This window comes from Zonotrichia albicollis, chromosome 3 (genome assembly GCF_047830755.1).
Source record: "Zonotrichia albicollis isolate bZonAlb1 chromosome 3, bZonAlb1.hap1, whole genome shotgun sequence".
Taxonomy (NCBI): domain Eukaryota; kingdom Metazoa; phylum Chordata; class Aves; order Passeriformes; family Passerellidae; genus Zonotrichia; species Zonotrichia albicollis.
Window position 1 is genome coordinate 67653611 of NC_133821.1, and position 26405 is coordinate 67680015.

A 26405-nucleotide genomic window follows, 5' to 3' on the forward strand; every position below is an offset into this window, starting at 1 on the left:
AGATAATTCCTTTTGTCTTCAGCTAATGCTGATTGGTTTAGTTAGCTTCTTGTTTTTCCCATTCCCCAAAAGAAATAGTCTTTTGTCACAGACATGAATATTTTAATGATATGAACATTGATAAACAGAAGATGATGTATCTGTCAACCTAGGGAAAACATTTCTTTGACATACCTATGACGCACAGCAAAATAGAAGTAAAAAATAATAATTACTTACCTGCATTTCACATTTATTGAGATTGAGACTTCTTCGTTTTTCAACATTTTCAGCAGCTTGACTATTAAGTCTTTTTCTTCCCCCTTTTGATTTCTGCAGTGAGTTTTGCTGTGATTTTAAAGAAAAAAAATGTGAAAGGTAATAAAACCTACAGTTCTTTGTACAGTCTGGTTCAGAGGAATTAGTAGGAGCTACAACAGGCCAGGGACCTATACTGGGACATGAAGCAGCTTATGAGTTGTTAGCACTGCCACAAGAATTATTCAGAGCTTATAAAACCTGTAAAAGTACAATTGCCACATCTAGTAGTAACCACTAAGCTAATAGTATCAGTTTTTTGTGGTATTTTTTGAGCTTACTCATTCTTTCGTTCTTACTTATGTTGGCAAGAGAGGGAATTACAAGTCACTGCGCTACACTGGTACAAGATACTATATGAAATATTTATGATACAAATAGTGTCATTTCAAAGAGGAAATGCAATCAGCTTCAAAAAGAATCTCAATCACTGGTTTCATATAATTCATAAAACAGATGAGCCACACAACGATATGACCTCAGTATCAACTAAACTAAATAAACTGAATATTTAGATTCTTTAACGCAGCCACATTTTGAAGTTGGATTTTTAGCCTTTCAAAGGTATTACATATGTGTGGAAACATCATACCAAGTAAGAAAAAACTACCATCTGTGCAGTAGTAGGAGATAAAGACTCTCATTTTCATAAATCATGCTCAAAACTTCTCATATTCAAGTTCACACATTCATAGCTACTGCCAGAGGCTCACAGATCAAGAAACATCCCATCACAGGCAGCAGTGTCTGAATCTCAGTATAATATTCAAGTCCTTGCTTTGAAAGCACTGTCTCTGCATAAGGCCTAAAAAGGTTTTTGCATGGCATCAGCTGAAGAAACAAGGAAAAGCCAGTTGTGTGCAACAGGTAAAACTCTTCTGTAACAAACAGGCTGGAGGACTGCAAAGGAGTAAGTAAAATTCAAGTAGTGGGAATTTCTCCCTCTGTGTAGGGGTTTTTACATCTTCTCTGTTAAACTGCAAGTGAGTATTGTGCGAAGCCTCAATGAAAATGTTTCTGAGGAGAGAAAGTTGTAAACATTGGCAACACATTCCTCCCTTTTTTATATATGATTTTAATCCTTCTTCCATTCTCCACAAAAAAAAAAAAATTATTTTCCCCCACTTTTTCCTACCTGTTCAGACTCTTCTTCATCATCAGCATCAATCTGTTCTGTTGCAGAAGTCTGAAGAGTTTCATCGTGATCACTACTGTAGGCTGGTTCAATAGACTCTTGAAACTGGCTCTCCAGCCCACTGGATTCCAGTGAAACCTTTTTCCTAGAATTCAGCAGGGCTTCACTTGATCCTAGTTTGGTGGCTTGAGATAACAGGGCTCCTTCAATGCCCATCCGCTTTAAAAAAAAAAACAACCATGAAGCTCTTATTAGAAGTTTTTAGAGATTCTGTATTTTAGTATAGAATCAGACTCACAGGCAATGTTTAGCCTACAGTCAGTTAGCTGCACTGAAGTGAGATTTACAAAGAAGTAAATACAACAACCAGTACTTTTCCATGTAATATTTAGAACTGAAAAAATATATGCAAACGACCCCATTCACACCGAATCCTGGGTTTCAATATTATGGCATGACAATGAAGTAATACCTAATGTACTCTGTTTATAACACACACACACTTTTTAAAATTCCATCTTAAATAAAACCCCAAGACCTGAAATTCAAAAGTAGACTTTCAAACTGCACTGGGAATTTCCATACAAATTCATAAAGAAAATGTAAAACTTACAAATGTTCATTACAATCTGCTCAAGCTGCATGTGCTCTGTTTGGAGATACATCATTACATATATATATATATCTATATGTAAGACTAAGTTGAAACTTTCCAGTTGTATTTAATAAGGTAATATGAGCCAAAGAATAAACACTATTTTTATACACGGCACTTCCTTGATTCTAGTGGTATTTTTAAGTATCCTGTAGCACTACTAATTGATTGGACTGTATTATAAACCGCAACCATATATGGATTGCTGATTTTCTTCTTTATTAAATATTCCTAAAATAGTAAGCTGTATTTCTACTTTTTTCATTCCAGTAATCTTATTTGAAATGCTAAATAACATTTATGGGTTTGTTTTCATTCTTAAGGTCAACATAACCAAGAAGACACAGATTCTCCAGCAAACACTGTGCTCTAAAGTCATATGAATGGGCTAAAACAAGGAATTTAAGAAATGGCTTACCTTCTGCATGTCTGGGCTTACATCTGAAAACAAAAACACATCAATGAATAACCAAACTGGTGTCAGGCTATGCCTGTTTTAATGCTACCCCAATTATGAATTCCCCAAAGGGGGCTGAATGAAGCAGCAATTGAGCAAACAGACTATATGGGGATTTCTGATAAAGCAGAGACAGCTTGAGCTTTACCAGAGTTCCACCTGAGGCCCTGATTTTGCAGCAATGCTGTGATTTGAGGAACTGTTCACAATCACCAAGACTTGGTGTGTTCAGTTCCTAGGATGTTTACAGGACCAATCACAAGTGTGGAAAACCAGCTATTAGATTTACACACTAACATTTTGGGTTTGGCTTTTTTTCCCCCAAAAATTCCTCTTCCTCCCCTTAATGTATTTAGGGACAGTTACAAGAAAAAAGATTCTGTCTTCAGTTGTTTTACAAAGTACAGGAGCACCAGGTCAGTAAACAATACACAAAATATCTTACCATTTGACTTCAAAACTTTATGGACTCTAGATGAGGGTTCTGAAAAAGACAACAACATGTTTACCCACTGTGGTATTCCAAAGAAAGCTGTCAGCATCCTGAACAACTTTTTTTTTAACATGTATATAAAAATTTAAGCTTCTGAGCCCACACAGTGAAGCCAGATTTTAATTTCTTTATTGCAAAATTTCCTCACAAAGATGATCTGTTGAAGTATCAAATCTACAGCTGTTACCAAAGCATATACTTGTTTCTTAATGCAATAGCAGTTGCCCTCCATTCATCTAGGCATACATAAATTTTATCCCATGCAAAGATTCCTGCTTTCAAAAGACCATATCACCTCTGTTACTGCTCTGCAGTGTTAGAGGTTTTCTGTGAAATATGCATAAGGTACCAAAGTCTTAGATGGGCTTAGAAAGTGTAAGTAGCTGAAGATTACATAGGAGGCCCTTTGATCAGTAGAAACATTTTGTATTCTTCCTTTCACAGAAAGAGCAGCACCAATGCAACAAAGGTGGGCAAACACCTCAGAAACAAAGGAGAACATATCTCAAACAAAATTAGAACTTGATTGCTTTTCAAGCACAAATGTTGCTGTATGTTAAATCATTACACCAATACTCTCATGAGCCTTGTTTAAGTTATTCCCAACATCCAATGGTACACACCAAATTGGAAAGGTCTTTAAGGACACAAAGAGGGGAACACAGGGACTGCAATATGAAGTCACCCAACTACAAAGACATTGGTAGTGTCTTTGAGAGTAATTATAGATAAATGTTTGAGCTAGGAGGGCAAAAAAAGCTCACTCAGCAAAACCACCTCTCAAATCTCTATTATTCATAAGGCAAACATGACACTAAGTATAGATAGTAATCATGTTTTGAAATAATAAGCCTATCATAATCAGGATGGACCACTTCTGAGACAATAATAACTGCAGTAAGGAGGGATGTCAAATTTAAATAATGTGACAGGCTTTACTGCACATGAACTTTAATCTATTAGAGAGTACCAACTGTTCTTTATACATTCACCATTACAAATGTATATTCCTTAAATTAAATGCAAACAGTAGGTAAAAAAATAAATTACAAGAACAACAAATGGTTAATAAGATACTTCATCCACACCGGAGAGATACTGTACCCCATTAAACTGCCTGGAGTGCAGATTAAATACCAATTCCATGTACCCAGCCTAATCCACCCCTAAAACCACCCTGCTTGTTTTTCCTTTTGTCATCTAGGGTATAAATGAGTTTATTCACCTGATTTCCGTCTCACTCTGTGAGGAGCAGTGCCTTCCTTAGGCTGGTATGGCGATTTCATTTCTCCCTCAGGGCTATAGTGGAAGCCTGGGTGATCTGAGGAACAAGCAGAGGCACAGGGAATAAGAGAGTGACAAGGATGGCACTTCACAGACCTTGGCAGCTCTCTTTGGAGGCAGTGCCATCATCCCTTTATGCCTAATCCAGTTGCACCCCATCAGAGCCTGAAGCTACACAAGCAAGACATGCTGCTCGGGCAGCTGGCTCCCAGGCAGCCATGGGAATGCTTTACCCATGTAGCTGGGCCTGGCTCCAGAGGGCTAACCCAGGAACATTTATCCACCACCATCATGTCTGTCTGCCAGGTTCTCAGTCAGAGCCTTCCCAACAAACTCCACAGGATCTGCATATAATTTTGCCTTTTCCAGCAGGGTCATAATTCAAGGAACATAAGCCTGGCATTCTTCCATTTCAAATGACATCCACAGCTAAAGCCAAAATGCTGAATATGCTTTTATTAATTTTTAAAACAAAAGGGAAAAAGAACCAACTTACGTATGGCATCCATTTCGAGAATTGCCTGCTTGGCCTGGAAGAGAAAAAGTAACAAATGAAGAAGTTAAAACTGATAGCAGCAGGGCAAGTTGCATTGCATATTACAGACAGTAGTGAACTTGTATGAAAGTAACAGCAATTTTAATTTGGGAACTAATAAATATGGTTAGCAGCATTATTTTTTGGGTTTGTATCTTTTGTTCTTCTCTGTACATTGGACATGTTTCATATGGGGAGGAAAATTTTGGTGGCAGGAACTCAGCAGAGTTTATCTCCAGGTCTGCACACAAAACCTCTTGTTCACTGCCCCCAGTGAGCACGCTGTCTTGCGTGCTCACCTCTGCAGAGGCAGCACAAGGAGAGGAAGAGTGTGTGCCACAAAAAATCATAATTTGGTTTAAGTAAGATTGATGCAGGATAAAGAGCATCTCCTGATTGCTTAAGATTTGTCCCTTTTTTAGAAGAAAAAAAAATTCTGGATGTTTTAGGAAGCATATCAGCTACTAAGTAAGAAAACAACCTAAACTGAAATATCCTGTCTAAGATGCTTGCCCTTGTACAGGTGCAGTTTGGTAATTTTCCACCAGGCGTCACATGTGGACTACTATTGCATTCTCCAGAAGCTGGGCAGACTGAAGCCTCACAACAAGCAATTACCAGTTCAACAGGAAAAAAAAAATTAAAATGTACAGATAACCTCAAAGATTTATTTCATTAGACTTTTCCTTTCTCAAGTGAAGTTATTTCTCTAAGAAAAAAAAAATATTCTTTGTTTCACATTTTTTTTCTACAGCTAAAATAAAAATTGTGTAAGAAATAACTTAATAATAAAATAATGATACAAAGGCCAAGATCATGCTGTACTTTTTAAATAACCCAATAGAGTATTCACAGTGTAAGTGTGGATACGAGCATAAACATGAATCTTTCATTAGACTTTGTTAACAAAAAGAGGAGAATTAGCAATAGGACCTGCTAGTGCTTTTTTCTTCCTTAAGTCTCTTTTTGTCACACTGCTGAAAATGCATGTTAGTACAGTACGGTGCATGTCAGTCACAGGTAACATTTTTTAACCATTACAGCATAGGACTGAGGGAAAAAACAGTCAGGGAAACTGAAAAACAAAGAGTAAACTCAGTGTGAAAAAAAAATCCTGTTTCTACACCAGTCAATGTCTGCTGTGTCTTGGCAAGAATTAAAGAGAGTTAACACCCTTTGAGAGGTGCTGTATGTTACACTGGCAGACATCACCTGAAGCTCTAAGAGTGGATTCCATAAATAAGAGGAGGAGATTTCCTCATTCCAAGATATTATAGCTATGAATATGATATCAGTGCCTCATTTTTTTGCCATAAATCTATCCCACCAAAAAGGGCCAGATGTCCCAGCTAAGGATGCTGGATTGAGGATGGGTGTGTGTAGCTGCAGTGAAGTGTGTGCTGCCAATGGCTTCACTGCTATGATACCTAATCAAGACTGATTAAAAAAACCTACAGCACTGCAAACAGTGCATCCCAGTGCTCTGCAGACAGGCAGCATCAAGCTAAAATGTGCTCCTAGAGTGAAGCTTTCTGACATTGCACCTCTGCTACTTTTGGCTTGGCAAGGAAATGCTGCTAACCCATTCTTCTATTCCCATACCAAGCCCTGCAGATAATTATAGTGGAACTTTCCCATTAGTTCTGAGGAACTTTTAAAGATATAAGGAAACAACACATTAATTAACATCCTGAAGTCTAAACTCTCTTATATTGTATGCATCTTGCAGCTAACAGTGTTTTAAGTCAGCACCCATACAAGGAGGTGCCTTGTGATTTTGTTTGCATTTTTTGTTTGCTTAGTTTTTGGTTTCGCTTTTTTTTTTTTACCTTGGCAGGAATTTTAGCAGGATGATTTTCTAGAATTAACTTCTTCAAGTGAAGAATCCAAAGGCGCTTGTCTTGCTGCGACTTTGCCTGATAAAAAAATTGGGCACCATGAGAAAAATTCATTCCTGCACTATGAAGGGCCATAAACACCATATGGACATGAGCCACATTACCCAGTGGGCAGGGGGGTTTCTGTGGTACCTGGACAGTATGTTGCATCTTAGGATTTTTGTAGTGGAAGACACTAAAACTAAGTGGTTCCTTTGGTATTACTTCAACAAGCATCAGGTTTCCACACTGCAACAAAGAGAGGAAACAATGTGAATCACAGAGGAGTTTTAGGGAGACCTGTAGACAGCACGTTACCACCTGCTCTCTGACATACCAGTATGTGAGCTTTGTACGCAAACATTTCATCTCTCTTTTTTGTAATCAGCAGCATCTTGTCAAAGAGGAACAGCGTGCGCTCATTTTTGGCTCGCTGGATGCGGAACGTTCCCTCTAACACCAGCTCCCCGTAACTCGTAAGGTCTGGCCCTTTCCAGTTAGTGAGCAAACTCTGTATCTCCTGCAACACATCAAAGAACAACATGCAAAATTAATTTCAGAGACCTTGTTGAAACAAAAGACCCAAATTATCTGCTGAGGCCATTTGCACTCTCCTACACTATTTTAGCATCCAACAGCAGAAAGTCACCAGACACCAATCTTGAGGCTGGTAGGTTATATGCAACATTGCAGCCAGGTGCTTGGAGGCTCACTGCAAAGCCCACACTAAACAGCCCTGAGTCCTTACTGCCTTTACATGGACCCAAAAGAGCCCTGAACTCCTTGGGGCAGTCTGTAATAAAAGGGCACAACCTCTGCTCCCCTTGCTCCCAGAAACATTCAGTCATCCGTCTCTCTCACACTCCCCTTCATGCCCTCAACCAATCCCTCTTAACACTTCCCTCTCACCCTGGGCACCCTCCTGAAGTTGTGTGGTCTCCCACTGAATTAATTATAATGCCATGTCCCATAGGCCCATGACAGAAGACACTTCTGTGAGGTGTTTGCATTGAAGAGATAATTCTCAGAAGACTAAACAACCACAAGTGATTCAGTCAACTGAACATCTGAATATTTGCTTGTATATTAATGATTTGTATAGATACCACAGATATTTCTCACCTTATTTATTATTTAAGGAAAAAAAAAAAAAAGCTTGGAGAAGCATCTAAGAACATCTCCGCAAGACTGTGTCACTTAGCTATGGCTATTCTGTTTCCTTAAACTGCTTGTTGGCAATGACATAGAACTTAAGCATGGGAGCTCAAATTCTAAAAGCAGGCTAAACTTTTAACTAGGGAACTCTTTAAAAACATCCACTGGACTTTAAACCTGGCAGCATTAGCAAAGCAGGGACAGATCGCCTCTTCCCAGGCTGGTCACTCTAGAACATTAGACTATAACAAAGCTTTCAGCTAGAAAACATCCCAGTCCATTTGAAGCTCCAATGCTGGCTAAAGCATTCACAGGAATAAAACCCCCAACCAGACAACCTTGGACTATACAGAAGTTGTTAAAAAAAAAAGGCAAAACCAAGATTTAAAAAATGTTGCATTGTATCAGATCTCTCCAGGAGCTGGTTAATAAGTCAGGATACAGCACAGGGATCAAGTCCACCACTCCTGAGGGACACTTTGTGCAGGAACTACTGTTGCAGTACTTGCAGACCACATTGCAGTGTAAGAGCGCACAGAAGGCCTATCCCTATGGCTGCAGAAGTAGGTTTTACTTTTTTAAGGGGGAATTATGAACATAAACATTTTCCACAAACCCAAACATTTGCCAGCTGAGCTCAATAAATAAAAAAATAAGCTTTTGTTTTTTCCAAAAGCATTTAACCCCTATTTACTTCTGAATATAATTACTCAGATTTACAGCAGACTGTTGTTAAAAGTCATTAGTATGCATTTCCAGCAATCTGTGGCAAAGGTTACCCTGCTGCAGGCAAGACATTGTAAAATTTCCCTTACACATGAACAACAGCAATACAAAAAATAAACAATCTTCAAAAGAACCCAAAATAGAAAAAAGAAGAAAACCACAAAATGGGTGAATAAATTTAATGTTAAAAAAATGGACAAAGAATTACATTATATGGATTTCTGAAATGGGATAAGTTTATTACTCCCTTTTATAAACAAAAAACCCTCGTAGTTTTACTTAAAGTGATATAAATATTGAAAATGTAGTATAGAAGTGTGATTCACTGGGAACTAGGAAACAGAATGAGAGCATAAATTCTACAAAAGAGCTTGCTCCTTGCTCTTGATGACAAAAATTACTCAGGGTGTAGCTTTTGCTTCTTCTCCTTCAAAAATCTTCATTTGAAGCGAAGCTAGAGTTTTTCCAAGTATCATGTTTCTAGGTTTATGCTTTTCACAAAGCAACCGATAATGAGTTTTCTAAAACCCAAGAGGAAAGTGCTTAAACAAGAATCAGCAAAAGAAATGCCTCAAAACAAAATTAATCAGCACAAAGGGAAGAAATCGGAAACCACAGGATTTCTGAACAAAGCCATGCCCTAGGGTTGTACAGCAGTGCTGTACAATTGAGGGAAAGGAAGAAAGAAGAGTTATCTTAAGTTCCATATTACTGCAAAATAAATGCTTTACAGGATGCTGCTTGTAGGTTAGAGATGTCTGAGATTTTCCTGCAGCAGTTATGACCATGGTTTCCAAGATCAAACAGCCACAGGCATGCTCAACAGCAGTCTAAATTATGACTGACAAAGATTAAAAGAAAAGATAAACTAAAAAATGTTAATTGCATATATATTGACAAAACCAGCTCACAAACACCCATAAAATCTCTCTGGGAACTTACCTGGAGCCTGATGGCATGTTCATGTTTCCTCTTCATGTCATTTATATGCCATGCCACTCTCTGCATGGTATCTATGGCATCCAGCACCACATCATAGCCTTCCGTGTCCTTGTCAAGGTGGTTTTCTATTTCCTAAGACAAAGGGAAAAAAACCAGTCCCCTTATTCCTAAGTGAATTTTCCCAGTCGAATGCAGTACTGTGTTTTTATCTTACTGTTTTGTCTGTACTTCGCAATCACTCGAAGACAACGTTCCTGCCTTTGTTAGTGATGCATGTAGATATCAATTTGATTAACACAAGACGACAAACAAATCAAGCCTTTGGGGCCAGTTTAGCAGCAAGGACACTTGAAGCAGCCAGTGTGACCAGAGAGGCACAGAAAGGGAGCACAGCACACTGACAGGAGATCTTTCAGACAGCATTTAATGGCTTTCCTACAACGCAGAACATTTCTGCACTTACAAAACCCTGATGGAATTACACTACACTCTGCTTTACAGTTGGAGAGTAGAAAAGCACCAGGCATTTAAAATAAGGATCAGCATCTTTACACTTCACTAGAACATGACTCTGTAATAGGTAACATATGTGGAAAATGTTAACAATAAAGCATGAATTTCCGAAACTTGCTTAAGTCAATTCACTGAATGTGGAAAGAGTTCCCACTTCCTCCATCATTCCTCTCCACAAAATTCTTAGTCAGGGTGTTTATATGTATTTAGTCCTTCTTTCAACCACCCCCAGCATTGCAACATGTGGAAAAGCATTGTTCTTCATTGGAGCAATAAATTTGTGTACAAAATGTTTAATCATGACAAGAATTTTCTGAACAACTTCAGAATTACAGACCAGCATACAAAAAAAGTGTTAATTATTTGGATGCAAAGACTGATGCAATGTGTCTAAAATAATTACCATAAATTCCCTGCTCCAAATACATGCATATGGTGTGAAGTGACAAAGATAGAAAGCCTCCACATGTTGAAATCAAATACCCACAAAAGGATGAGCATTTAAGGAAAACCAGAACCTTTCTAACCACCAAGCCTTCTACCAGAGGAGGGAACCCCAATGTGCAGCAGCCCAAGATGAAATACATTTCTTACGTGCAGAAGCAGGTGGTACTTGAGGATGCGTTGGACAGGTTTCAAGAGGTAAGAGCCCAGGGGCAGAGAGTGCTGCAGCGCTTCTTGCCGCTCTCTGAAGAACTTGGCCAGTGCCTTGTTCCTCATGCACTCTGTCAGCACAGCCACAGACCTGGAAACATCCACACACGGCTTTAAGACACTCTGTTTCCATAAGTCTACAGGTAAAGAATTGCTTCCTTTTCAGCTTGTAAAAAGGGGCAGCAGGTTCCCAATCCAATAACTGCTGTTTCTCTTGTTTGGTTTGGCTTTTTTAAAAATTATCTTGTGCATTCAGCTATGTTCTCCCTTGACATGCAACCAGTCTCTCTTACTGGAAATTCTATAAGCAGCATTGCAAAGTAAGACCATAATTTTCTAAAGAAGGGTAAAGCAGTGAACCACAGGAAGAAACAAAACTTCATTAATTTTTTTTTTCTTTTTTACATAAAAGGTAAATTCCATCCAATTTAGGAAGGGGAGAAGCTGAGTTTTTTTTTTCATGGTGTGTAACTTGCACTACACAAACTGGCCAAGGGACAAAGGAAGAAAAGGAACCCATAATTCCTACCTTGGGTAGTTGGTGCAGTACTGTGTATATATGTGGAAATCTTCACTCTGCACAGGAGGAAAAGTTTGCATATATTGAGATTTTGTTCAAACTAGCAGCTAATGTGTGCAAGATAAACACTTCCTTCAGCCCCTGATCCATTAATTCTCTATGTTCACTGTGATAGTCTAAACACAACCAGAATTTAATTTCATCTTTTTGTGGGAGAGATTCTTCCTTTACTTGAAAGAAAAACCAAGAAAACCTACACAGAGATAAAACAAGTGACTTTGCAACAAAGCCTCCAAGGTACCCTATGAAAATCTATGCATCTCAAAAAAAACTCCAAAAAGCCAAAAACCTGACGAAAACACCATCACCATCTTATGTCCTTCAAACAGCTCGATGAACTTATCTATAGTTTTTTGTGCGCTGAAGCACACCCATATCATAGAATCACAGAATATCCTGAGTTGGAAGGGACCCACAAACACCCCCTGGCCCGGCACAAAACAACCCCAACAATCACACCATGCACCTGGTGTATTTACTGGGAGAATTAAGTTCTGCAGGTTATGTTTGGTGTGCCATTTCCAAGCAATTATAAATACTTTCACATGTGAGCACAGTCTAAGCGTGAAATTAGAAGCCACAAAAGCGATTTTTTTAAAGAAGTAAATTATGTGAAAGCAGACAGCTATTACCCCAACAAGTTGTAACTAGATCTGGGTGGGTTTCCACACTTGCCTGTCACACTGAAATTACTCAAAGGTAATGCTGATAAGCTTCTCAGGGCTATAGTCTGAGTTTCATTTCTTTCTTCCCTAGCCTAAGATTTTTTCTTAATAATCATCGTTTAATTCTATGCAAGAACAGATTTCCAGAAGCATTCCCATGTGCTCTAAGTCCACATCTGCCTATGAACTTCTATCCCAAACAAGACACAATTTCTGCAGCTTACTGGAGTCCTAAAGGCTAAGAAAGCACTGCAGAAATGCAAAGTGCTCCCCCTATCAATCACTTTTTCTTTCATAAGCCCTCGACAGATAAAACACAATCCTCCAGCAGTGAATAAGACCCCAGTTTCCACTCCAAGCATCTTCAGAACGGGCTCTGGCATTCTGCAGCACAATAGCTGTGCTCCACGAGGGGCTGTCTCCCAGGGACCAATGCTGGTGAATGGCGAGACCAAACATCTGCATTCACAGAAGGCACAGTGCTCTGAGGAACAGCACCCCTGGGGAGAGGGCTGACACAGGCTGTGGCTTTTGTTTTTCACTGTTGGGGTTTGGCTGTTTTTCATTCAGCCATTCATCAGAAAGAGCCATCTCAGGCAGTGCCCTTTGCCAATTCCAGCAGCACTGCTCCCGTCCCCCTCTCCTGGGGGTAATGCAGGTTGTGCCATTCATCTCTGCACTGAGCAGTGATCCATAAGGACCCCGTACAAAGTAAGATGTTACCCTGCAGGAGTACAAGGCATTGCAATTCATTTCAGTATGTCCTACTGGATTCCAGTATTCACTGTTCTGAGAAAATAACTCAAGCAAACTTCTAATAAATGTTTCCCCAGGGGACTGTGATCCCCATTTACTCACTGGTGGGCTGTAAGCTTATTAAATTGCTCTTCTCTTAGAAACCAACAAACCAACTAAAAGTAGTCTTGATACAAATACAGTTAAATAATTTATCTTGGTTTTTCACACTTGAACTAATTTTGTCATCTCAGCTAGGTTTTGTGGTGGTGTTACCTATGCCCCATGTTCACATGCAGAGGAAGTGAGCCTGTGTCACAGACTGCTCCTGTCCATGCTTAGAAACACAGCCACAGCTCCAAACCCTCTCCCTTCAAAATGAAGAATTAACAAACCTCAGAGAGCTGCAGATATTACACTGTGTAATTTTCTTTGGCAATCACGACCAAATTAGCCAGCACTCATAATAAGTCAGGGTGCTTAAGAGAGAACACTAAGGTGAAATTCAGTATGGAGAAAAAAATGTAGTTTATTTTATATATGTATATATTAATTCAAAGTTTTCATTCAAGGGATTTTGGTAAAATTTTAATATATTCCCATAGCTATCCTAACAGAACAATACAATTTATAGAATTACTTCATAAGCAGCGTGAAGAACATTTTGAGCCAATTTATTTTTATGTTTTTATTCTGCTCATATCACATGATTAGTCTGCTTTTCAAACAAAAAGGAAAAGAGTATCTCTTGTGAAATTTCAACCAATGAAAGTATTATCTGTAAAACAAACAAGGCCAAACACTTCAGGGTTACAGAGTAGGCTGTGTGCACATTCTCCTCAAAATCAAAAGCATGTCTGAAATCCCCAGGAGCCTTTTCACACTCTCGCTCTTTGGTTTGGTTTTTGGTTTGAGATTTTTTTACACAAGGTCAGAACTACTTTTAATGGAGCTTTTTTTTTTTTTGTTTTAAAAGAACTTTTGTCTAGCTATTAAATGCAACAAATTTGTATTTAAAAAAAGATAGTTTCTTATGCCCTTGATATCTCTAAAGCTTAAGAATGGTTTCACTATCACCCCTGCTTTCTGAGCAGACATAACACCAAATTCCACACTGCACTTACGTGTGTACTTGCTCCAGTGAGCCACAGCTCATTTCACCACACAGAACCATCAGAGAGCATTTACTTTTACTGAGCAATGCGAGCATAGTGCCAGGAGAAAGTCAAGTACATGTGTTTTGCCTCCAGGATGAGATTGTTGATACGCACTCAAACTTGCAGATCTCTTGTGAATCAACACCATACACCTTGCCCAGGCATTAGCTGGATTCATGTGTACTTGTTGGGAAAGTGGCCAAGAGAGCCACTTTTAAGAGAAGTTCTTCCTCATCCTGACAAAACTGCCCTGCTCAGAACAGGAGCAAGAGAAAAACCAAAAACTAAGATGGTTTTATTATTTTTCCAACTACTTTCACAACATAAGGAAAACACGAGCTATGCTCATCAGTATTTCTTCTGACATTCTTAAATTTACTCAGCTTGAAAATAGTTTTATTCACATCAACTGTCTTCAGACCAAATGAAAACTGATCTCTGCATGGAGAGAGATCTCTGATCTCTGCTCTGGAATTGCTCCAGGGATCAGTTTAAATATGAGGGCACAAAGCTGTTGTGTTAGAAGCTGAAAAAACCTGAGACTCAAGCTGAGAGTTTGTCCACGCTGATTGGAAGTCCCTCTCAAGAGCAAAGCCAAGTGTGAGCAGACCCCAGCTACACTTATACTGGTCCCTCACACTGGAATCAATTCACTGCATGTCTCCTCCACATATATTCCAGATCTTCCCTCAACTGTTAGTGCACTGTGCTTTTTTATAGCCATAAAAGGCACTTTAAAAGAAAATGGAGACTGAGAAAATGAGTGGAGTCAGTGTGCAAACTGAAACCAATTGCCTGGATATCCTCTTCACTAATGAGATGCTAGATTAAAGTAATTCTCCCTTTCCCTCTGGTTAAGCTGTTAGTGTGCCTTGCAGAAAACATATGTTCTGAATTTCTGGGGTGTTGAGTGAGAAGAGTGATATGCCAGAATTCAGCTCTCCTTTAAAACAACTCACTTAAATGTAAATGTATAGAATACTGAAGTCAATCTTCTAATTAACAGTGGCATCATTACTATGAAAATGAAAGAGTGGACTGGCAAAAAAAACCCTTATAAAGTCTTCTGTGTGAATAACTAAGCCATAGCTAACCTTGCACTGGAATCTTTTTATTAGTCTCCAATTAGTTACCAGCAATATGTCTCCAAGAACTTTTACATCCAATGCTAATACAGTTCTTCTAGACAAAGAGAGAGGATCAGAACTGGTATAAACTGAATTAGTACAACACTACCCTCAGAGGCAGGTTATTTCCATGCAGCAGCCATCCCACTGTAAAACAAATATCCATACCCATACTATCTGCATCTTGAGGCAGAAAAAAAGACTGCAATTCATGATTGCATAGCAGGTTTTAAAATAAGTGTGCTTTTCTGCATTTGTGTCTATCTGCTGGTGAGTTATTAATGTATTTAAATACTTGTAAGCAGAGGGATTCAATATAATGTTTTAAGTTGCTATTAAATATTTCCATTTCCATAAAGTCATAGCTTTGCATCATTATTTTAGTGGTTAATGAGTTTTATGTTACTGGCTAGTTCAGACTAAAAACATTGTCGAAGTCTGTTAATAAATCAAAGCTGCCATTTTAGGGGCTATTTGCTTTGGGCACTCAGCACAGAAAGTGTTAATATAAAGATTCAAACCCACAATGATGTGGGTTTTGTTCAAATTACACTGAAGTGTGTTTTGATAATCCTTTCCCTTAAAAGTTACAAAGCTTCTTACTACTGAAGCATGAAATTTATACACAGGAAACACAGTCATGTATGATTGGGTGAGAGAAGTATAATATGCAATACAAGAAATTTTATTGAGCTAAACCAAATAACAAAGTTCAAAGAGAATGATCCAAAACTTCAAAAATCAAGATCCCCACATCTTCCCAAATATAAAACATTTTACACAACAAGTTCCAGAGTTACTTTAACCATAACTGTTGTTATACAGCAAACTAACGTCATGGGATTTCACATGAACCCTAAGAAAGAAAAAACTTTCACTTTATGCAGTTACTGAGCTTCTTAAGAGTGGAAAAAGCAAACACAGTAACTACACTTGGTTATACCTTAAGATTTGCAACACCTACAATATTCACAGTTGGGTGAAAAAATGGCACTTGGTCCAGAGCTCGCTGGACCTAAGCACAGTTCCACTGGAAGCATTCAAGAAGCTCCAGCACAGCCATATCCACTGGCTAAGGCTGTGAGCTATGACTTCAGCATGATAATATCCCTGTGCTTCACTCACAGAGAAGATCTAACGGAGCAATGAAACAATAAATGGCCAAAGTCCCGTAAGACTTGAAGGAGCACATGCTGCCAAAAAAGGCAGTTTTATTTCCACTTCTCGGTGCTGGGAAGACACAAGTAACCAAGAATGGACAACTGGAGTTTGTTAAGGCAGTCAGCAGTTGCTGTAATGAAATCCTCTCGGCCAAGACCAGAACTGTGGGGTATTTTGGTATTGTTTGATTTTGCTTTTAAGTGTTTGCACTTGTCTGGATGAAGCTAAAAAATGCCTGTTAGTATTGCAATCTCTAGCAATTTCTGAGCCATCAGGCAGTTGCCTGCCAATAATACAAATGCTAAAAGCATTTGACAAGGGAACAAAAGGCACAAGCAATGATATGCAGATGGGTTTTGGAAGTAATGGCCAGAAAGTCTACCAGACAAGCCCTTTCAGTTGGCCAATTTGAATGAGAACACAATTTTTTCCTGGACTTCTTATTATCAGTTGCACCATCTCTGTTTTACATCCCAGCAGGAGCAGTCCCAGGATCCCAGCTATAAGCAAGCAATAGAGCAGAAATATCTACCAGCTCCAAACTGTTCTATCTGTAAACACTCTGAAGGCCTCCCAGTTGGCCTTCACTGCACAGGCACTCTGCTGACTTACTCACAGCTTCTTGCCCACCAGGACCCCAGATCATTTCTATTAAACTGTTTTCTAGTCAGCCAGACTCAGCAGGCACATAGGGTTATTCTGTTCCAGAAGCAGGACTTTGCACTTGCCCTTATCCCATTCTCCCTCCTTCAATTCAATTCAATCCAGGTTATCTGCAGCAATAACAGCATGCCATAAACCCCACTGCAATGGGGCAAAAATGCATCCTACTTCTGCATTAGTGGTGCCAACACTAAGCTCTCTCAGTGCTTACAAAAGACCAGTTACCAGATAAATTACATCTTTCTCAAACTCAGCTGAACCAAGAGATCTGGTGAAACAGCAGCACTTAGCTGGTATCATCACTCTCATTTACTATAAAATCCCTTATGTCACAACAGTGCCAAACAAATTACTGAATTAATGAGAGGGTGGTCCTGTTAATCTTAAATTCATGTGTTACACTTATTACATTAAGTGCTTGGTGCTGACAATGCTGAGTTCAGGACAAAGTATAAAACATGACAGCCTTTGGCTTTTTGGTTTCTTTGGAGTTTTTTCATGTTTGTATTTTTTTAATTTTGGTTTTTCGTTGTTCTTTTTTTTAATACAAAAAGGCAAACCCACCTATAAAACAATTACTCAACTTTAGACAACTACATGATCTCTCTTCCTCCAGAAGTACCACAGAGATAGCATTATTTTTTTAACATATTTGGGCTCTAGAGATTCAAGATATATATTGATTCTCTGGTGAAGTCTGCAGTGAACTACCATCATCTGTAGCCCAAATTATTTAATTTCTTGTTGTCCTACTCATTACAGCCATTCCTCTTCTCCCTGACTGGCTCTCTGTGTTTCCTACAATGAAGGTCACCCTCTTCCCTGTATTTCTGCTGCATCTAACAACCTCCCATAATCCATATTTTTGGCTTCAGTATTGCCCAACAGAATCAAGATGTCCTATCAATGTTCAGAAAATTCAAAGCATTACAGAGAGAATGGGATTTGAATCTTAAGGCTAGACTTCAGGCCACTCAATTCAAAAAGAAAATTTAAGGTAAAGTTGTGGGTTTCAGGAAAAATTCTCAGAAAACAATATGGGCACATTTTGTATGTTAATGTTATTGCCTTTTTTAAGAATGCAGCCAAGTTTTACTCTCTAGCTGTTTTTAAGCTGACAAGGCATAACCAGAGTAACAGACTTGATCACCTACATTTACAGATGCAAGTAAAACAGAGAACCCCTGTAATAGTTGACAAAAAAAGAGTAAATTCTAAACATGAACTCAATAAACAGCTCCACCAGCTCAGATACACTTATTGAAGAAAATGACACCTTTGTCTTGATTTTTAGAAATGCAAATCAGAGGCATATCCCTATCAATTGCTAAGAGAAATTCCTTCCCTTTCCATAGATTTGCTGACTTTTCTTGGCTAACATTACACAAGCTGTCAGGATTAGGTCTCAGAAACTAATAAATGAATCTTACTTCCCCCACTTTGAATCTGGTGCTGCAGGCTTACCTTGGAAACAAAACAATCTGCTATAGCCACAGGATCATTTTCACAGTTTTCCAAATCTTGCAGAAGTCCACTAAAACAAAGAACAGGACAAGGTAAGCCAATTATGGCACACTTTAGACTAGACACAATTGTATATTCAGAACCAGACACTGCTGTGGTATTCATGGCAGCACTTAATGATGCAGGGAGTCCTACAAAGGGAACAAGAACACCTTCGATGCCCCTTCCCCCTGCCAGACACTGGTTTTTTTTTATTTGCAGGCAGAGAAGAACTATAAGGAAACTGCATTCCCACTTTTTCAAAATTCAAGTCATCAGGTTGACCATGGATTGGTTGTTCTGCTAAGCAAAGCTGAGCCCCTTCCTTCAGGTAGATGAAGATCCTAGAAACATTCAAGGGCAGGTTGGATGGGGCTCTGAGGAACCTGATCTAATTGAAGATATCTCTGCTAATTGCAAGGAGGCTGGGCTAGATGACCTTTACAGGTGCCTTCCAACCCAAAATATTTCATGACTCTGTGACTGACAGCTCTTTAACATTTATCATAGTGGTGCAGTCAGACAGTTGTGTAGCTTGTGTATCAATGAACATGATATAAAACTAATTAATTAAATAATTAAGAAAATTTAAAAGCTACCGAAGCACGTGCACTGTCCTATAAAGACTTTTTGTGTTTACAAGCTTTACTTGACCAAGGGAAATGATGAACTGCTCTGAAAAATAGTGGTGAGAACTGGGAACGTATTTCTCAGACATGAAGAACGTTTTGTAGCTCACTCAGGAAAATTAGTCTACTTTTAGTGTGTTTCTTCATCAAAGATAAAATGGTTAGCCTGGAAAAAGTTTTCTGTTTTTTATGCATATATATTCTACATGCATAAAAACAACATATGAGAGGATTTTATAATTTTTACATGCCAAAGAGAAAATTAATTCATTTGAGCAGGAGCAAAGCAATAACGGAGCCTGTCAGCTCCTGAATTAAACTCAGTTATTGAAACTAAATTCAGTGAAAGAAAGAGTTCAAGTAGAAGTAGAAAATCTCAAAGGTTATCTCCTTGATGTGAAGAATTTTCAGTCTTACTGAAGGACATACTCAGAGAAGAAATTGAATTTTCTGCCAAATTGTTCTCTAAAAGAATTTTCTTCTTCTCCTCCTCCTCCTCATCCTCTTCTCCCCGACCCTTCCCCCACCCCCACCCACACAATCCCACAGATGATTTTCCATTTAGGGAAAATTCCATTTTCCACTTTTCTCCCAATTCACAGCTGGTTCCCTGAACAAGTTTTGCCTATGAGTTCCTAGGCTTAGTATCTAGGGATCTACCCTTTTCCCCTGTAAGCAGACACAATTTCCCTCTGCATGTACAAAAAAGAGTCAATCAGAAGAGTTTCCTCACTTGTTCCTTGCTTCTCTAATTACTGGAGGAAGGAAAGGGAGGAATCAACATGCAGTCACAAGGAAGAAAGACAGGCAAAGACCTTAGGTTCAGCAGTCACTAAGTCACTTTGTACAGTGACAATTTAACCTCTGCACCTCAATTTCTCCCTTCATCAAAATGGGAATAAAAATATGGCCCTTGCTTGATACCCCAACCTCATGAAGCTCATTTACATCAGCAAAAGAAGCAAGCTGTAGCAATGGTGACCATAGCCACCAGTTATACTGTCTGAGTTTTGGAAATAACATCAAACATGACAAACAGGCTCAGAGGATTCCTGCTGGCTGGCAGTCAGAAGTTCTCCTGATGGCCTAAAGTAGGCAGCACCTGGACTGTCAGTTTATTCCTACAGGTCTCCAATGAAACCACATCATTTTTCCTTCATGATAGAGAAGAGGAACACTTAAAGATTGTATGTATTCATGCAATTGAATCCATGTGTACGTTTTAAATACACTAGTGGTTTGTGTCTTCAGCACAAGCCCAGAGTGTAAGAATGGTTTTTGAAAGAGTTTGTTACCTATACTGCACTCTGTCTCATCTGGATGGTAAGAACAGGATTAAGAGCAGTCTGCCACTGTAAAAACAGCAAAACTGCCATGCTCAGACACTCTGAAAATCTTAAATTCCTATAATACCAAGCTGATGTGAAAAAGTATGGCTTTTATTATAGGCTGTATTTAAGTACCTGGCAGGAGGCAGAAAGAACAATGAAGAAAAGTGTTGGTCCTGTTCACCTGAATATCCAGAGGTTTTCTGCTGGTCACAGTTCTTGGCCTCTGCAACTGGCTCATGCCAGGCAGGCAGGCAGGGAGCAGGAGCGAGCACTGCTGGAGGAGCTCCGTGCTCTTTCAGCTGGATCACTAACAGGATTCAGACTGAAACATGACACAGGAGTCAGGGCCAGTGAAGACCATGTACTGAGCTATAGAGCTTGGAAAATCTGAACCTGTACAAACATCATCAGGAGCTTATGCTAACTCCTTTAGGATGAGAGAGGGAAGCATAAAGACTGACATTAAATACAGTGCATTCATTATCTTTTCAAGTCAAATGAATGTTTGAAATCAAATGATTGTCAAATGAATGAAAGTCTTATTACAATGCCTTTTAGGACACTTTGATTTTTTGATGAAGTTTGATGAGGGCTTCTCCTCAGAGGAAGCCAGACCTTACTACCATGAAACTCAGAAAGAAATAGTTTTTCAAAAAGAGATAATAATCATGAAGTAGCTAGCAGTTACCATGACCACCACCATTTTTGCCATTCAACACATCACTTGAAAATCCTAGGTAGTTTAGCTGAGAGAAATTCCCATTCACTGACATGAAATTTCTCGCATCTGCAAGTCTGAAAAAAACCCCAGACTGAAACATTTGCTTATGAATTAACAGTCAAAGTTGAGAAAAACAAGGTAATTCTAAATCTATAAAAAATGCTCACAAAAACCATCTGAAACTACTAACACAGAACTGCAAAATGGATCTTTTTCTTAAGCTAAGGATAAATAAAAAAAGGCTCGAGAGTTTGTTCAGGACCCAAGTGCCACATGCCAAATTTCACACAGGAGTAAACTTAATCCTTGAAGCTATACTGGGATCTACAGTGAGTGTTCAGTTTTAAGAACTCACAATTTCCAAGCAGAACTTTATATCAGAAGGCCTGAAACACATTAGTAATTTGCTAGATGCTTTGGACAACTTTCCAGTATGTTATAACATTCTAACATATCTATCTCCTTAATTTCCCAAAACTGCTTTTCTTTTTTTTTTCTTTTCAACTGTTGCATTTTTTTTTTTTTTTGCACAGCTCAGTAATTATATATAACAACTGATCCTACTTGAAAGTAGTTTTAGTAGGCAATATTTGCAATGAAGCTGGCATAAATGCATCCTAGGTGTCACATCTGTCATTTTTCTAGCTTTTGAAGGATCAGAAAATATAATGGCCAGGATTGTATTTTTCCACTCTGTGACCACTGGGAATCTGTAAGCTCACAATCATTGTCTCATGGCTCTAAAACAGTCCATGAGCCTGTTTTAGAATGCTCCCACTATGTATTTTCCAGCTGTTAGACATTCAGTAAAGTCAGTTGCTGTAGCTGAAGCAGGACACAGCAGCTTTCAAGTTAAGCATATTTCCATTACCCTGAAGTAGCTATTTTAAGCTTCAGGAAAAGACTTTAGATTTCATCTTTGTCCACAAATTCTGAATAGATCCATTCTCACTCTTTCCTTTGACACTAAACAGCAATCCCAGCAGTTGAAGCCCTTAAAAGTAACTTCCCATGATGATGGAAAAACATCGAAGATGATCTTTGACACAAGTGCTCCACTTCAGAATCCTCTTTGATTCAATTAAATTATCTGTTGTTCTGCAAAGAACACAGCAGCTTGGGAGATGTTTTGTCAACTATAGCAAAGCTAACAGAGCTTTTACAGGAGTATTGGTATATAAAAGAGGTGGGAACTTTATGTCAATATATTTCCTGCGTTGGTTGAATAGTCAGGTTTTCCTTAAATGCTGACTAAGTTAATTATTTTTATAGTAACAGAGAATTCAGACAGAAGTAGCAGTAGCATGCTCCTCAAACTGCAGATACTGAGATCCCACACAATGTGGCACTAGCTATGCAAGCAAGACATTTACTTCAGGCTCCCAATACACACTAGAATCCCATCTGCAGAGTTTTAGAGAAGGCTGGAAACACACTGAACAAAAAACTTCAATTAAGGAAAGGTACTTGAATACAGGTTTGAGAAATCAATTCAGGGAGCACCTAGTAGCGTGAAACACCACAAAAGCCAGATCTGGGTGATGCACATAGGTACACAAAAGAAGCTGATATAGTAGCAATAAAAAATCTCTTCATTAAGGCAAGAATTTCTTCTACAGTGGTCTTGCACTAAGCTCAGTTAAAGCATAGAGCAGGTTGGGCTTACAATCATGTAAACACCCAGCATAAAAGCAAAAAAAGTACATGGAGACCATCTTGGTGCATCAAATCAGCTAAAAAATCTGGTGTTAGCAAACCAACTTTGTTTACAATTAAAATTAGATAATTTATTTATAGATCTTGGCAGTTTAAAAGTGATTAAAATGAATTTGGCTGGTTTGCTCCCTCTCGTTAACCCAGGCTATTGAGGTGTTTCCATTTAGCTAAAAAGGAATTTACCTGTTGAAATCGTAGATATCCCGTATGTTTCCAAACAGGGCTGATCGCTCCTCTGTTCCCAGAGACGGCTTGGTCTGATCAGTGATACAGTCGAGGTAATCCTACAAGAGAAATGAGAGGGAGGTCTTCAGACATTTCCTCCTTTCCTAGACCAGTAATCAGAGCTATGTTTTATTGTACAAGACGAGTCTCTGAATATCAGTTTCACCTTATAATTACAATAAAGCCTTCAGCAGCCCCTCTGAGAACAGTCACTCTATTATGAACGGTAACAGTACTTATCTGTTCCCTGAAACCAAGAAAATAACAAAAGGCTGAAAGCTAAGTTATACCTCTTAGACAGCACAGCCAATGTTTCTCTCGCTACTGATAAACAAAGGTTTTCAAATTTCATTCACAGTGACAATTTAATTGATCATTTGTCTGGCTCAAAGACAAAAAAAAATGTAAGAGATGAAGAATGTCATTTAATGCAGTCTTAGTAACAGAAAAGCTAAATAATGAAGAACAGAAAGCACACAAGCAACAGAGGCTCAAAAAAAGCAACCACTGAATAAATTACTTTTTAAAAAATCATGGTTACTAAAGAATGCCGTCTATTTAGCAGACAGATCTCAATGTATCTATGTCCATGCAATTTACAAAGCACACAGTTATATGGCAAATTACATATTGCTATATACTCCAGCATAAATTTCTTTTTGCCTTTACAAGACTGATAGACTCTCATCCAGGGATTTTATTTGAATAAGAACATGACAGCTAAAAAAGCTCAGATCAGCAGTGCTCTGGGAGAATAACTTTCCCACCTCTTCCCTCACTTCGATAAGAGCTCAATGTCACCTTTTTTCTGTTGCTGCTACAGTATTAAAAATCTCTCATAAGGGCAAACAAATCCAGCAGGCTATTTAACTACAGCTCATGAAACAAGAAACCTGATGTGCTGCCACATTCACAAAGAAATTCTGCTGGAGTATGGAAATAAAAGTGAAAACAGCTGAAACAATGTGAAATAAAAATAAATAAAATCCTTCAGCCTGTGGCTAGACAATGTGGTGTGGCAATCTCCCAAAAGCAACACAGCATTCCAGGGTGCTGTGGGGAAGGAACCCTGTGAAATGCCAAAAAGACCATGAAAACCTCTAAGATGTAACTGTGTTCCAGAGTCACATAGAAAAAGGTATTACAGAACACATACACTGGCCAAGATTTATTCTGTGTAAATTCTGTGCAGACAAAGGGTTTGGATCAGCCAAGGACCTGACTTTTGGTTTCTAGGTGTCCTCATAAGGAAGGTTAAGAATGACAGCATTTAAGCCTCCATGCCCATATCCTTCTGTTCAGCTGAAGCAGTGTCAGCAAACTCAGAGGTGTAGCCAAGATGCAGGTTTAGGTATCAGCAGAATTTCCTCTCCCCTTCCCCTATTAATAATCCACACTCCATCATCACCTCCAGTTAAAGGTTGCCCTCATCGCTCCCAAAATTCAGTATTTTTTGCCAAGGCAAAGCAAGTAAGTCTATTCCAAGGTAACCTCAGTGTCTTTAAGAAGAGCAATGAGTAGCAATAGGCAGGCAAGTCCCTGGAGAGCTATATAACTTCTCCTGTGATAGCATCCAAACTTACTCTACCTTCCCTCCTGGCTGGCAGCAGCCTCAGAGCCCACCCCTGACCTTGAAATATATTTGTGCAGGAAGTCTTTGGAATCACATCCCAGGCTCCCTGAACTTCAGCTTTTTATTTATACTCAGAAGCTGCAGAAGAGTGAAAAGGTTCAGGATGGTGAGGCAGACAGAAGTGCAGCAAGCAGTACATTGGGTCAAAGGCAGATAATATATTCAGGTCTACTCCAGTAATAGTACTAAACAAATAACCTTTTCTGACCTGAGACACATCTTCATCATAGAAAAGCAAAGAATAGAAAAGCTCCAGTGGAATTGTGACCCCAGTGTAATTGTGACCCTCTGAAGACATTTTCAGTGCTGCAGGGACACTGCAGCACCCTGGGCTGATATGACAAGGTTGGACTGCAGAGGAATGGAAATCCTACATTAAGTAACTCCATACAGCACATTTAATGAATAAAGAGGAGTTCCCTTCCAATTCATTCATCTCAACATAGCTGAAGCTTGGGTTTCTTCAAAATAACAAGCAGTCCACAGTTATTTCCAGTATTGTAGACAGTGTTATATGCATGACCTGGTTTCTGCTCCTTTTGTCCTCTTAGCCTGATTTCCCTCCACATACACCTACTCTTCTCAGTCTTTTACCAATTATTAGTAGGAAAGGGGGAGCCAGGCACCCTTCTAATGTTGCTGTCAAGCAGCAGCCTGCAGGTGCTTTGGCAGTTTTCCTGCACTCCTCTAACATATGCCAGTATCAGCCTGCAAACACCACACACCCACAGTCTGTGCTCCCTTTTGCTAGAAGTTCCTTCAGACTGTGCTTCAGGCCCCCTTCCTCATCCACCCTCAGATCAGAAACAAACCAGAAACAACTGGGTGGATTTGTGCTTCCCTAGGGTAAGGCAAGACGGTTATTTGTTCAGAATGCTTGGGATTCAGAGCCACCTTATGCTTCATCTCATTTTCCTGCTATGAAATGACACAATCTGGGGACTGCTGTCCTGGCTTAGCTTTCTAACTTTGTCAATATTACTGACTTGAGACCACAGACATGTTTACGTTGCTACTACTGGTGTAAGCAGATTGACACACAACAAAAAGCTCCGGGTATTCAAATTTTTGTGAAAAAGGTGCACCTTGGACAGTCCTAACACACTGATGTCATGCAGATCAAGCCCTGCACAGCAGCACATTGCTTGCACTGGCTCAGCCAGTGGGACCTGTCTGATTATACTGCTTTATAGGGCACGTGTGCTCTCATAAAGGCTTCATGAACTCATCCAGGAAACAGATGCAGTATTGGCATATAACACCTTCTGCAAGGACAATGCCACAGGCAGATCAAAGCTATCCAGACGTGGGGGTTTTCCTCATTATTTCTTAGCAAATGGTACTTTACCCCCATGGTAGTCACAGCCGTGTATCAACAGCTGTTATCATCTGGAGCTATAATGAAAGGTTTGGAGCTACAAGATAACAGGGCAGGCTGCAAATGTAATGACATGGTGCAGAAATCAATGAAATGTATCAGAACAGAGTACTGACCTTATTCACTTTATTTGTTTCTTGTCAGCATCTATGAACCCTCTGTCGGCACCGAATTATTTGTTTATAACCTTTGTCTTTTACTGCTTCTCTGCAGTTATGGCATAAACACCTAGCTTACTTTATAGGAGAGAAAAACCCCTCACAAATGTCCAGCTCTTTAGATTGATTTATGGACCATGGTTTGCTCTCATAGTATTGCATAATTTTCTCCTCCCTTTTCCTTGAAACTCTCCAAAAACTAGGAGAGTCTTGCCAGACTGCCCTGCCCTTCTTGCTGGGTTTGATGTTCTGCCCATTTGTCTTTCATCATGCCAAATCCATCAGAAGCAATGTCTGCTA

General features: G+C 39.1%; 1 protein-coding gene across 4 annotated transcripts in view; it reads right to left on the bottom strand.

Moving 5' to 3' along the window:
- Nucleotides 1-26405, bottom strand: part of PLEKHG1 (pleckstrin homology and RhoGEF domain containing G1) — a 127367-nt gene that overhangs the window by 6454 nt on the left and 94508 nt on the right. For all 4 annotated transcript variants that reach the window (XM_026794140.2, XM_026794141.2, XM_014267814.3 and 1 more), the window contains 14 exons: nt 22895-22995; nt 18276-18345; nt 11253-11299; nt 10664-10814; nt 9557-9688; nt 7071-7253; nt 6887-6982; nt 6686-6772; nt 4818-4851; nt 4263-4358; nt 2990-3028; nt 2506-2528; nt 1433-1651; nt 220-327 (listed from right to left, as the gene is read on the bottom strand). In XM_026794140.2, coding sequence (XP_026649941.2) covers nt 220-327; nt 1433-1651; nt 2506-2528; nt 2990-3028; nt 4263-4358; nt 4818-4851; nt 6686-6772; nt 6887-6982; nt 7071-7253; nt 9557-9688; nt 10664-10814; nt 11253-11299; nt 18276-18345; nt 22895-22995 — 1386 coding nt within the window. The remainder of the gene's footprint in view (nt 1-219; nt 328-1432; nt 1652-2505; nt 2529-2989; nt 3029-4262; nt 4359-4817; nt 4852-6685; nt 6773-6886; nt 6983-7070; nt 7254-9556; nt 9689-10663; nt 10815-11252; nt 11300-18275; nt 18346-22894; nt 22996-26405) is intronic.